The 14,378-nt window shown below is 42.8% G+C and overlaps 1 protein-coding gene across 14 annotated transcripts in view; it reads left to right on the top strand.

Moving 5' to 3' along the window:
* The window catches only part of TLN2 (talin 2), a 493,069-nt gene that overhangs the window by 456,452 nt on the left and 22,239 nt on the right, over positions 1-14,378 (top strand). For all 14 annotated transcript variants that reach the window (XM_081507557.1, XM_081507550.1, XM_081507555.1 and 11 more), the window contains 2 exons: positions 2,138-2,245; positions 14,036-14,141. In XM_081507557.1, the coding sequence (XP_081363683.1) occupies positions 2,138-2,245; positions 14,036-14,141 (214 nt within the window). The remainder of the gene's footprint in view (positions 1-2,137; positions 2,246-14,035; positions 14,142-14,378) is intronic.

Here is a 14,378-nt window from a genome sequence, read left to right as displayed (position 1 = left end):
ATGCCAACACCAGACTTGATGACAAGGGTCACTGGTGAGCCCGGAGACTCCTCTCAGGACCAGGACTTACTGATGCTTACGTTTCCTGTGGTCTCTTGTATCTCCCGTCCCTTTGCAGAAATGAGGCAGCTTGCCAGAAAGGATGTGCAGTAAATATATAGAAAACCAGGAATATCAGTTGGTGGGCCAAGAAGGAACAGTTCTGTGCCAAGGAGAGGGCTACATGGCCGTATTTGAACACCGCCTTTGGGGCTGAGCAGGGCAGCCAGGGCAGAAACAGAAGTGTAGTAGGACACACTGACTCATCAGACACAGAGGACTGCTCCAGTGAGGACACAGACTTCCCTACCCCCGCCCCCAACCTCGGTTAATTCCAGTGTGTATTTCTTTCTGAGCGTACTTTCATGTTCATATATCTTTATCAAATACAATTTCATATCTCCAATTACAGTTAATGTTACATGACTGTTCCTTTGTTACTATGTCATTATAACTGATTCTTTAATGGGCACAAAATACATTGTTAATGAATATACTCTTTCCCCTACTATCAGCTATTTAGATTGTCTGCACTTTCCTTAATCATCAACTTCAGTGAACATCTTTGGGCATCTTTGGGGTTTTTTTGTATGCTTTGGGTAATATCCTTAGGCAAAACTCCCAGAAGTAGAATTAGTGGGTCAAATGGTGTGACATTCTAGTTATTGCTAGGTTGCTTTCCTCAAGGGTTCTGTCAAGTTAGAGGCACCAGCAGTGATGACCAGCAGTGATCATCACACCCACACAGCTCTCAATGAGGGCCTTGTGCATTAGCTACTAGAGGAGCGTCATAGCCCTTGTCTTCCCCCTTGAACCAGACCTGCTCTTTGTCCTCACACTTGGAGACACAGGGGAGCAAGGCTGATGAACGTGTGGAAGGAGTTAAAGGCCTGGCCTGTTATTCCTCAGATGAATAAAACTAGGCTCATAAATGATAGATGCTGGCCACTCAAATTAGGGGGCAGGTGAGGGGAAGTTCCAGGTATTTTCCAAATAGCCCCCAATCCCTGGGAAGAGGGATTTGACTGGAGGAAGCATGGAGACAGGTCACTCTTCCCTTTCTGCCTTGACCTTTTATCCTAATGCATGATTTGTATTTGTCCTGACATGTGATTTTTTTGTAGTTTTCTATTTTTTGTATTCTTGTAAGCCCCTTCAACGGAGAAGGCAATGGCACCCCACTCCAGTACTCTTGCCTGGAAAATCCCATGGACGGAGGAGCCTGGTAGGCTACAGACCATGGGGTCGCTAAGAGTCGGACACGACTGAGCGACTTCACTTTCCCTTTTCCCTTTCATGCACTGGAGAAGGAACTGGCAACCCACTCCAGTATTCTTGCCTGGAGAATCCCAGGGACGGCAGAGCCTGGTGGGCTGCCGTCTATGGGGTCGCACAGAGTCGGACACGACTGAAGCGACTTAGCAGCAGCAGCAAGCCCCTTCAAGTTCTTTCCAGAGTGAAGCTATAGCAGGTAAGGCCAAATGGGTAGGACTGCCAGACTGAGGAAAAAAAAAAAAAACCTGGGTGCCCCATACTTAGGCTAAAAGTTTTCATTGTTTATTCAAAATTAAAACGTCACTGGATGTTATGTAGTTCATCTGGTGGCCCCGTGAATGGGTGTGTCATGTGAAATGATATCTCTTGAGTAACTCAAATCAGCAGGTCACAAGTACAAAAAGAAGGGGGGCCAGATGCTGTGTTAACCATATGTCCTGGTTTGCTTATCTTGACATGTATAATGTGAGTTGAGTTATTTATGGCACCTCTGAGAGTGCTGGGGAGCTCGCTCTCTGAACGTTCCCAGGAGCCAGTAGGCCCACTCAGGAGACTGGCTATGACTGCAGTGTGGTCTGGTCACAGAGTGAGGAATTTCTTACCTTTCAATAAAAGATGTGAGGGTTGGCGTGATGAGGAAGGAAGAAAAAAGGGGCCAGATTCACTTGCTTTTGTCTGGCCCCTGGGCACTGGAAAGAGCAAGACACAAACTTGTCAGAGAACCTGAAGTGGAAACAGTAGGACGTACAGGACCACCTGGCCGCCTGGTCCACTTGCTGCCTGGTTCTTCCTGTCTTAAGATGACATTCCTTTCTTCCTCCAGCAAGCTTCCTTCCACCCTGATGTCAGTGAGGAGGTGCGCGCCAGAGCCTTGCGGTATGGGACGGAGTGCACCCTCGGCTACCTGGACCTCCTGGAGCACGTCTTGGTGGTGAGGAGGAGCGTGGGCAGGGCTGGGGCTGGGGAGGAGCTGAGCATCCTTTCCTTGGGAAAATCCCACTTAGAGCTTCACGCAGGCTCCACTTGCGAGGCTCGGGCTAGATTGAGCCGAAAAGCGTCTCGCATCACACTGTTCCAACTCACAAGATACAGGTGTAGACTGGAGGGAGGTGCCATTCGAATCCAAAAGAACTGGGGGAGGTCTGGAAGATAGCTTGTTCAGGAGTCATAAACACCCCAGGAGAGACTTGACGGTAGCTCCCCTCCCTTCATTACTCGTGCTTCTTCCCAAACCTAAAAAAAAAAAAGAAAAGATCCATAACTTTCAGATATACAACACATGTATCTCAAAGACTGTCAAGCCTTTTGATTCTCTGGGCATTGAAATTTTTCTCTTTTCATGCAACCACATGAGGCTCACAGGGCAAAGGAAGGATCCAAGACTCAAAGATGTTTGGCCTCTTGGTTGAGGTCACCAGCTACTAGTGACAGACCTGGGACCATGTCCTACTTATTATTCTCAGCTATCCCCATTCTAGCGTTTCAGTGCCTTCTCTTTAACTTAAATTACCCTCTGATGTTAAGCATTTTTGGTTTTCTAAGGGAGCATTACTTATATTCTTCACCCAGGTAACTGTTGTTGTTTAGTCACTAAGTCGTGTCCAACTCTTTGGAACTCCATGGACTGTAGCCCACCAGGCTTCTCTGCCCATAGGATTTTCTAGGCAAGAATACTGGAGTGGGTTTGCTATTTTCTTGACCCACGTCTCCTGCGTGGGCAGGCAGATTCTTTACCACTGAGCCACCAGTAACTGTGGTCAGTACGAAAGTGTATATTTTGTGAGAATGACCAGTCTGGGGTTCCTCACATTGGGCTCCCAAAGCCTGAATACTGTGAGTAGAAGCCAGTATATTGCTTGTGAGCCAGGTGAGAACATCTTGGTCAGTCAGCGTTCGCAGGCATGAGCCTCCCTCAGCCAAACCAGCTCTATGTTGGGACTGGAAGTTTTTAACCCATGAGCACACTTAGCAGGAAATTCAGTGTAAAGAGAGTGAAGCCAATAAGGCTTCCAAAAGGTATCTTTTTCTTGATGAGACGATCTGTTCTAGACACATGGAATCTTGTTATGTCCAAACATTAGAAAGCATAGCGGAAACAGTCTTAGGCTAAGGTTTAGAACCCTCGAATTCAAATCCAGGCTCTGCCAAGAAACTAGCTGCACAACCGCCATCTATCTGGGCTTGAGTTTGCTCAGATGTTAGCCAGGCAGCTTATTCAGGATTAAGTGAGACTGTGGGGAGGCCAGGGCACTGGCTGAGCTCACGTCTGCTGCACACTTCGTTGAAATACTTCTGGAAGGTGCCCGTCCTGGCTGAGCGGAGGTGCGGGGCTGCAGCAACAGTGCCCACTTGGCTTCCTAAGTAGGGGCTCTCCCCTGTTCCCTGTTTCTCCTTGTCTCTCCTATGCTTTGATTTCTGTCTCAGTCATTTAATACTTCGTTGTTGTTCAGTTGCTGTGTCCTACTCTTTGTGACCCCATGGATTGCAGCACGCCAGGCTCCTCTGTCCTCTACTGTCTCCCGGAGTTTGCTCAAATTCATGTCCATTGAGTCAGTGATGCCATCCAAAACATCTCATCCTCTGCCACCCCTTCTACCTCTGTCCTCAATCTTTCCCAGCATCAAGGTCTTTTCCAATGAGTCGGCTCCTTGCATCAGGTGGCCCAATTATTGGAACTTCAGCTTCATTATCAGTCCTTCCGATGAATACTCAGAGTTGATTTCCTTTAGGATTGACTGATTTGATCTCCTTGCTATCTAAGAGGTTCTTAAGAGTCTTCTCCAGCACCACAATTCAGGTATCTTCCTATTACTCACAGGAGGGATCCTCATTTCACCTGTTTCCTCCAGGTCCATTTCTTGGTTAATCCATATTTTTTTCCCGCTCCGATGTCCGTATCTGTGCTGCACTGACAACTGACTTGGGGTTAGTAGGACCAGGCCCCTGCACACCTTTGCTCTTGGTGAACCATTTAACGAGATTGTTACTGCATTGGGGCCCACCTGCAGTGGCATCTCTGCCAAATCCATGAAGCTGCATGGAACGGATGCAGCAGCCTTCAAGGCAAACAGTGAAGATGTCGAGTTTCCTTCTCCCCTAGTCCAGGGTGAGTTCTGTCTGCATGAGGAAGGACAGGTGCTTGCACTTGTTTTGAGAAGTTTCTCCCAAGGGAGAAGGAAAAGGGAGCCCTCATAGGGTCCCCACCCTGTCCTCAAGCCACCTGTAGCCCCTCTCCCAGTATCTGGGAACCAGGTGTGGCATCTGCCAAGGCACTTCCTGTCTCCTCAGCTCCTCTCCCTGCACATCGTGTGTTAGTGGCAAAGACAAGGCCTCCTGGGGGTGGGGGCCAGGGGGAATGGTCGGCCTCTTTGCTCAAGAAGAAGCCCAGGATTCCGGGTCTCAGTGAACATGAGGGAAGACCTAGGAGCCGTTCCCAGGCCACACACTCAGAGACCCCGGCTTTGTGGCCACTTAATGACTGTGTCGGACTTCCCAGGTGACGCTAGTGGTAAAGAACCCACCTGCCAATGCAGGAAACATAAGAGACGCGTGTTCAGTCCCTGGGTCAGAAATATCCCCTGGAGGAGTAGTGCATGGCAACCCATGCCAATATTCCTGCCTAGAGAATCCCATGGACAGAGGAGCCTGGAGGGCTACAGTCCATAGGGTTGCAAAGAGTCAGACACAACTAAATCGACTTAACACGGACACAGTGACTGTCAGGCATCAGCCCTAGTGATAATCAGCAGGTTCTTCTGGAACAGGAAGGACACATTCCACAGCGAGACTCCACATCACCTGTGATTTAGGAGGTTTCATGTGAGGCCAGAGGTTGGCAGTAGGGGAGCGACCACTCGCTTCTTTTCATGGACCCCACAAGCACCACTGCACCTTACAGCTAGATATGCTTCCCTGATGGTTTCTGTTATGAATTCTTCCTGATATTTACTAAAGAAACAGAACTGTGAAACCTTATGTTTTCAAACCTAATTTGGTTGATTGTGTGGTGGTCGATGTGTCTGTTAGAAGCCTGCCACCCGAATTTCTTTTTATTTTTCTATACAATTATTATCATTGCAACCCGTAATTAAAGTAGAATTATAAATGTCCTGTTTCCACATAGTTGTTTTGAGATTTATGGTGTGAAAAATGCTGGTGCTAAATTGAAATCACTAATAGAAAGAAAAGCTAGATGACATGAAAACTTTTATACAGCATTCAGAATTGGTCTCATGTTTTACAAGAAGGATATTTTTGCCTTTTTATGGTGACAAGTGCTGATGGTTCTAATGTCCAAGGAGATAAGCATGAAATCGCATCAAATATTTGTTTTAAAAAATTAGCTCATATATTTTTGTCTCTTTAGAGACTTGCACATATTCCATAAAGGATATTTTCCAATAAAAATACAGGAAGGAAACATCCAGATAATGTTCATTATCATCAACATGAAAAATACCAGTTCCTAACTGGAAATGGCTTGAACCTCTGTGACAGTGTTCCGTCCTCTAAGCTGCAGACAGTCGTCGTTTCTGTGGTCCTGAAGCTGAAAATAAGCTCACATTTCACCTCATGTGCCCTCACTCCTTCTCCAAACAGATTTGAAAGAAATCTGGGCTAATACGATGCTAAGTATGAGGAAGATTGTTCCACATGAGAGGCGTGCGGCCTTAGTGGCTCAGTTATGTCCGACTCTTTGTGACCCCCTGAACCACAGCCCGCCAGGCCCCTCTGTCCATTTCCCAGGCAAGAATGCTGGAGTGGGTTGCCATTTCCTTCTCCAGGGCATCTTCCTAACCCAGGGATAGACCCACATCTATACTGCAGGCAGGTTCTTTACTACTTGCGCCACCAGGGAAGCCCTCCACATGAGAGCCATAAGCCATAACCGCTTAGGACAGAGCTGGTGGAGCCCCGACCCAAGAAGAAATGAAGAAAATGGAAATGCACAGATGTAGACACTGGTGTTTACTTCTGAGGGAGCTTAGACAGAATCAGATAAAGAAAGCCAAACTGCAAATTTAGAGAAGAGGTTAGATTTATTTGGAAATTACCTTTAGGGTAGAGGGAAAGAATACTAAAATAAGGTATTTGAGAGTAGTGAATAAAAAAGCAGTTAAAAAAGCAAATTTACACACACACACATACACCAAACTCCCCATCCTGCCCTCCCTCACTTGGAGAAAGCATCTGGCAATTTGGAGGAATAAACTGAGATCACTTTCAAGTGGTCCAAGGAGGCTCAGCCATCTTCTTTAGGGGCTGTTTTTCTTAAATTTAGACACATGAAAATGTGGGAGAAGGTATCCTGCTTTGGCTTGTTCAGTTCAGATATCCTAGAGTCAAGGATTCCTCACCTGTTTTGGCTGGTTTGTATATTTTAGTTTTACTTTAGAAAAAAAATCTTAAAATACAGAAAACCATGTCAACATCTGTGTGTCTACCATCTATAATTAACTAACTTTGTTAATTAATATTTTGTCTTATTTGGTTCAGATTCTTACTTTGTTTTAAAAAGACTCAATAATAATTAATTTTATATCCTTTACCAATACTATTCTCCTATTTTTCTCCATTGAGGCACAAATAACTATCATGATTTCAGCTTTCTTAACCTTTCGTGGATTTGGGCCTCCCTGAATTAGCTAAAAGCCCATTTCCTGCCATCTCCCTACCCTCGTCAGAGAAACATCAGCACATAAACACAAATGTCTCTTACACTGTTAGGAGGATTCCCAGACACCCAGCTGGATCCTTTGGGACTTCAGAAACTCCAAATCAAGAACGCCTCCTTGGGGAATGTTTTGTTTGTTTGTTTGAGAATCCAGTTATCAGTCTACAAATAGAGGGATCTAATTTAGGCAGAGCCCTGTCCTTGCTGCCCTGGGAGCTACTTTATGCAGCTTTAGCTGTGCCTGTTTGAGCAGTCTTGGCCTTCTGCATTTGCTGCTGGCTGGTTTGTCGTGGAGGATTTCTACTGCAGGATGAGAGACAGCCAGTTGGCCTCTGCGGCGACCACAGTTCAATACTGCTGCTAACCCACAATATGAGCTCTTTGACAGGGTTAAAATTACCCTCACTTTCACTAGCTGCACTTTAATTTCGTTCTATCTGTTGCCTGCTATTAGAAATCATGTTGACTTAATTGCAGAATAAAAATAGAACTCCTTTGCTCTGCCTTGTCTAAATAGGGTGCTTTGTTGACAGGGCCGTTCGCTTTCTTAGAGCCAGAGTGTATACAGAAGTGGTTTTCTCTTTCCGTCAAGGTTCTTTTAAAGACTCTTTCACCACTCCACTTGGATGATTTAAGTGAATCTCCCTACCACACCCTTCACTTTTGTTTCAGCTTTATTGAGGCATAACTAACATACAATAAACACATATTTGAAGTTTACCTTTTGAGTGCTGATGTTTGAATACATCTGTGAAAATATCACCACAATCAAAACAATGAGTATATCCATTACTCTTCAAAACTTCCAGACAGCCACTGATCTGCATTTTGTTATTATAGATTTGCTTACACCTTCCAGACTTTTATATAAAAGTAATCATCTAGTGTGTACTCTTCTTTGTCTAGCTTCTTTCACTCAGCGTCAGTGTTTTTAATTCCATCCACACTCTTTGTGTAGCGGTAATTTGACCCCTTTTATTGCTACATGGTGCTCTCTAATCTGTTTCCCTGTTGATGGATTCTTGGGTTGTTTCCAGGTTTGATTGTTAAAAATAAAGTTGCTAAGAGCATCCTATATATGTCTTTCTGCCTATATGTTTTCATTCTCTTGGATAAATATATTAAAATGGAATATTTATATCATAGGATGGGTATATTTTTAACTTCTTAGGAAACTTCTGAATTCTTTTGTAGAGTGGTTATTTCCGCTGGCAGTGGATGAGAGCTCCCGTTTCTCCATGTCTTTGTGAGCCCTTAGAATGGTCAGTCTTTTCAATTTTATCCATTCTAGTGGGTATGAGGTGGTATCTTATTGTGGTTTCTTTTTTAATATTTATATATTTTGGCTGCACCAGGTCTTAGTTTTGGCATGTGCGATCTAGTTCCCTGACCGGGGATTGAACCCTGGCCCCCTGTACTGAGCACATGGAGTCCCAGCCTCTGGACCACCAGAGAAGTCTACTGTGGTTTTAACTTACAACATGGATTATCTTTTATGTACCTGTTTGCCTTCTCTATATCTTCTCAGATGATCTCTGTTCAAATGTTTTGCCCTTTTTAATTGGGTTTTTGTCTTAACTGAACTTTTAGAGTTCTTTATATTTTCTAGGCATGAGTTCTTTGTCATGTCGATGAAAAACATTGTCAATCAAAGAAAGAAATGAAAACTTTTATTTGAGTGAACCTGAGGATTATAACCTGGGAGACAGTTTCCCAGAGAGCTCTGAGAACTGTTTTGAAGAGATAAGTGGGAAGGCAGGCATCAGTATATATGTGGTTTTAGCAAAGAGAGTACATACAATCAAGCACTCATCTCGGGAGAAGCTTGCTGATAGTCACTAGAAACAGACATCTTAGTTAAAGGTTTTAGTGCTTTCAGAGTATAAGAAGATGTAAGAATTCAGGTTCAATTTTAAAATCTCCTGAAAATATCTAATTCTCTGAGGACCAGTTCAGTCGGTTTTCCTGGAGCACAAAGGGCCTCATCCTTGCCCTGAATTTCTTTCAGGATGTATTGTAGGTCAGTAACTTAGTGGAGAATGACTCAATCCTCACAGGCCTGGATAGTGGGCAACATTCTTTATTTTACACTCCCTTCCTTTTCAGTTTTAATTGCAACCAGAGGTTGGAAGGCATTTTGTGACCAATTTGTTCCACTGCACTAGAAATGCTGATTCTCAGGTCAGGCCAGGATTTTGTTGATAGGCCACTCAGTGTGCTATTATAGGACCAAGCCCTGTTAACAGTAACCGGAGGCCTCTGGACCGCCTGTCTGACTAGTCTGTTATGGTCCAGGATTCAGTTCCCTCTTGTTGCTTCTTCCCATAGCATGGGTTACACTGTTATAGTCGTTGATGTCATGGCACTATATTTGGTCAATCGTTTCAATTCACCTAGTCATTATTAGTTTTATCTGAAGCTCAGTAACACCTTTGGTAATGCAAGAAACAATAATCTTGTAAAATAGGCAGAATACAAGCAATTATTAATGCTGGTAGCATTAATAAGGTTGTTAAGTATTTAAGCTGAGAACTTTCATTAGGTGTGGCCCAGTATCTCCTCAGATCGTCTAAACAGTCTACTCTGCATGCATCTCTATCTTTAAGGGAAATGGTATATTGACATTGTACGTAAAGTTCACCAAAGAAGTCTGCATGTGCATGGTGTGAGTAGTGGGTCATTGTGACCCTTACAGGATTGAGAAAGGAATTTTATCTTCTAAGGAGTTACATGGCGGTATCAGAAGAAGAAAAATTGATCTTTATAGTTGAGCAGCTATTTCTGCTCTTGGGCAGATCTGTTAACGTATAATGCAGATGCACAATGCAACTAGAAGGGAGCAAGGAGGCCAAAGGGGATCTTCCCAGGGGATCTTCCCAACCGAGGGATCAAACTCAGGTCTACTGCATTGCAGGCAGATTCTTTATCATTTGAGCCACCAAGGAAGTCCAACAGTGTCTGGCAGCGGGAGACAAACGTATATTTAAAAAGAAAAAAATGACAGCAATGCATACCGAAAACAAAAAAGTACAAATAGAACTTGAATAAAAATGAAAGTGCAACTAAGATATGTCTTATATCTAAAATATTAAACATTTAGGAAGAACTGAATGTTTGTTTGCAAGTGTGTGTTAGTCACTCAGTCATGTTCAACTTTGCAACCCCATGGACTGTAGTCTGCCAGGCTCCTCTGTCCATGGGGATTCTCCAGGCAAGAATATGGGAGTGGGTTGCCATTTCCTTCTCTAGGGGATCTTCCTGACCCAGGGATCAAACCTGGGTCTCCTGCATTGCAGGCAGATTGTTCACAAAGGTTATCAAGCTACTTTTAGGATTATATCCCAGTGTGGGGGAAGAAAAATAATTTTCCCTCTGCTCTGAGTTCTTGCCTGAGATCGCATGTAGTAAGACAGATTAACCAGAGAACAACAAACAAAATTTTATTCACATGTGTAAGCCATAGATAAATGGAAGCTACCCAGGGGAAAAACAAGTAATTCGCAAACTGGCCTAACCCACCCAATTATATACTGCCTTTAGGCAAAAAAAAAAGAAAAGAAAGGTGTATATGATGGGAGGAAGCTGGTTGGAGCAGGTGGTCGGGAAAAGCAGGGTTAATGAGGGTTAGAATTGTTAGCGGATTTAAGTCAGAGCGTTTTTTTCTTTTCTGACTGCACTGGGTCTTTGTTGGTTTGCGTGGTCTTTGTCTAGTTGCTGCAAGCGGGGGCTACTGTTTATTGTGGTGCATGGGTTTCTCATTTCGGTGGCTTCTCTAGGGCATTCAGGCTCAGTAGTTGTGGCTGGTGAGCTCTAGAGCACAGGCTCAGTAGTTGTGGCCCATGGTGTTAGTTGCTCTGGGCATATGGGATCTTCCCAGAAGAGGGATTGAATCCATGTCCCCTGCATTAGCAGGCAGATTCTTATCCATTGCACCACTGGGGAAGACCAAGTCAGAGCCTTCTTCGTTGATCACATTCTCTTGTGATTTTGAGTCAGCTTTCTCTTACTGGTGCAGAGAAGGAGATACTCTTACAAATGGCGGTTTCTTTTATAAATGTATATCTCCCTTTCAAAGGGTAACTTCCCTGTTTTCAGAGCATCTCCTGTGTCTGATTTTTCTCGAAATAACCAACTGAAAGGAATCTGTATGCCAAACAGGCATATTTTGGAGTGACATACTTTACTACCAGCATCCTCACTTTCTTCTTTCATTTGCCTGCCTAGTTAATTCTCTTCTTGTTAACGACCTTATTGAGATATAATTTGACATATGACAAACTTTTCCAGTTAAGTCTTAACAATCCTTGATCTTCACTGTATTAAAGAGTTGTACAACTATGGCCATAATAATAATTTTAGAACATTTTCTTCTCCCCGAAAAGAAACCTCATGCTCTTTAGCCCTCCTCATTCCCTTCAGCCCCACTCCTAGCCCAAGGCCAACACTGATCTTTTTTCTGCCTCTATGGATTGCCTATTCTGGTCATTGCATATAAACACAATCATACAACATGTGGTCTTTTGTAACTGGCTTCTTTCATGTACCATAATGTTTTTAAGGTTCTAAGACAAACTTGCAGGTTCCTGCTTTTTAAAATTTTAAAGCATAATTTATGTGTTTTGTCCCCTATTTAAGAAGCTAAGATCACTAAGGTTATTTTCCTATATTCTACAGTTTAAATTCTTACAGTCAGGTTTATACTCTATTTCTACTTCATGTATGCATATAGTGTGAGAAAAAGGTCAGGTCCATTTTCTTACCTATGGCTATCCAATTGTTCCAGCATCATTTGTTGACAAAATTATCCTGTTCTCAATCAGTCAACCAATAAGGCCAACTGAATCTAGTTCTGGACTCTCTTCTGCTCCATTGATCTGTATGTCTGTGTACAATATCATGTTGTCTTGATCACTACTACAACTTTATCATGAGTCTTGAAATCAGATATTATAAGACTTGTCACTTTGTTCTTTTTCAATATGATTTAGCTGTTCTAGGTCCTTTACATTTTATATACAACTTAGAATCATCTTGTCAGTATCTTTAAAAAAAAAAAAATCTTGTTGGGATTTTGGCTGGGATCATGGAGATACCTGAGAACAATTGATATCTTAATAGTCTAATCAATGAATATAGTATATCTATCCATTTATGTGGGTCTTCTTTAATATTTTCAACAATATAGTTTTTAGCATCCACATCTTGCACATTTGTTATCAAATTTAACAGGTATTTCATGATTTTTATGCTACTATAAATGGTATTGCTTTTTTAAAAATATAATTCTCACTGCTAATATGTAGTAGCATATTGGCAGTGAAAATTTTTTTTACTCACTGGTAATATGTAGAAATAAAATTGGTGTTTGTAGATTGACCTTATATCTTGTGACCTTGCTAATAAACTCATTTATTCTACCTTTTTTCCTTTTTTTTTTTAACAAATGCCTTAGAAATTTCTACGTAGACATTCATGTTATTTATAAACAAAGACAACTCTACTTCATTCATTTGTTCACTCATTCACAGGTTTGTACTGAGTTAATATCAGCATGGTGACATGTGTAGGTAGATCCTAGGGTGAAGAAATGAGAAAAACAAAACAGCTAAACTCAGAACAGTAACAAATATAAAATTTAGAAGATTTCCAGAGGAAGGAGGGTAGGGATAGATGCCTGGAAAGTGATGTTCAAGAATCTTTGACTGATCAGTTCAAGGGTATAACATAATGTCTTCTATGCACTGGTATGTCTGGGACTGGTCAATGTGTAACCCTGTTAACTCTCCCAACCCCAGATTTTTCACCAAGCCTCTCTTAAAATTCTCTTATAGTTTTTGAATTCAAAAGATATCTTTTCCAAACTCATGAGAAAGAGTACAATTCCTGGCCATGTGGAAAGGGTATAGGACACCAAAAAGGGAATTTAACATTTCATGAATGCCTACTGTGTTCCAGGCATTGTGCAAGATACTTCTTGTGTGTTATTCTGTTTGATCTTTATGCCACTCCTAAGGAGTAAGCATTATTCCAGTTTTACAGATAAGAAAACAGGTTCTGAGGGGGCTTAGTAATCTGCCCATTGTCACAAACCAGGAGCAGGTGAAGCCAGGTTTGAATCACAGGTTTGACAAAGCCAAAGCCCATGCTTTGTCTACTGCTCAGAGGCTCCGAAACTGTCCATAGTCATCAGTAGTGGTGCTTTCCTCCTGGATGTCTGAGCATTTCTAAATCTCAACATGACCTCTGTAAAGCATGGGTAAGGATGCAGAAAAGAATATTGAAAGAAGGAAATTTCAAAATTAGGGAGGAAGAAGATGGTGTGAGTCAGATGTAAATCCATGGGGGAGGATGGTAGGGCGTGCTTGTCTATTTCATAGTTCTGTTCTTGAATGAATTTGGGAAGAAATCAGCTGAGGATGTCCTTTAAATTGGATTGGGGTTATATTTTTTAGGATCTTTTTTAACACCATAAAAAAAAAAAAGCAAAAAGCAAATTTAAAACCCCTTGAAGCTAGGTTTAAAAGAAGGAAAGTCCATAGGACTTTTCCTGGGAGAACTTTCAGCCGGAACCCTGGAAATGAGTTGTCCTTTTAGGAACAGCCTTCCTCTTGGGGATTTTTCCCTCCAAGATCCTACCTGAGTCACGCATGTCTTCTGGCCCCATATTTGCTTTGTCACAAGCACCAGATGACCTGTGGCCTTGGGCTTTCATGTTCACTCAGAGCATTCTTTCATAATTTTCATGTGTGTAGATTTGTCTTAGGTACAAACAAAAGGACAACTAAGAACTTCATCTCCCTTATGATCTTAGGGAAGTATGTCAGAAAGACCTTAGGAAAATCCCTGCTCCCCAGCTTTTCATTTCTCACATGAGGAAACTGAAGACCAGTGAGTCTTAGGTGTTTCCCCTAAGTTTCTGAAGTCACTCAGGGACAGAGTTGCAACTTCAAACCAGGGGGTCCAGCTCTGCATCCACCAGCAAGAGTGGGCTTCCTGTCACAATGGCTGCCATCTTCCTTATGTGTCTAACGTCTTCTTCACACACAGATTCTTCAGAAACCAACACCAGAACTCAAGCACCAGCTGGCTGCTTTCTCCAAGCGGGTGGCTGGCGCCGTGACCGAGCTCATCCAGGCAGCAGAGGCCATGAAAGGTAGGCTGGATTCTCACATGTCATCCTGTGGGGCAGCCTGGACAGCCAGCTGAGCAGAGAGGATGTGCAGCCAACACAGGCCTTTTCTTGACAGCCAGAGGAATAGAGTGAGGAACTTTTTAAAGACAAATAGGAGTAGTTAATAGGAGTAGAGTTAGACTTAAAAAGTAATATCATCCTGAAACAAGTCTTTCCTCCAGTTATGTATTAAGTGCTTCAACATAAATGGTGTAATCC

Source organism: Giraffa tippelskirchi, chromosome 7 (genome assembly GCF_054371585.1).
Source record: "Giraffa tippelskirchi isolate mGirTip1 chromosome 7, T2T-mGirTip1v1.2.pri, whole genome shotgun sequence".
NCBI lineage: Eukaryota > Metazoa > Chordata > Mammalia > Artiodactyla > Giraffidae > Giraffa > Giraffa tippelskirchi.
Note: the sequence above shows the minus strand (reverse complement) of the source record. Positions and strands in the feature narration are given on the sequence as shown.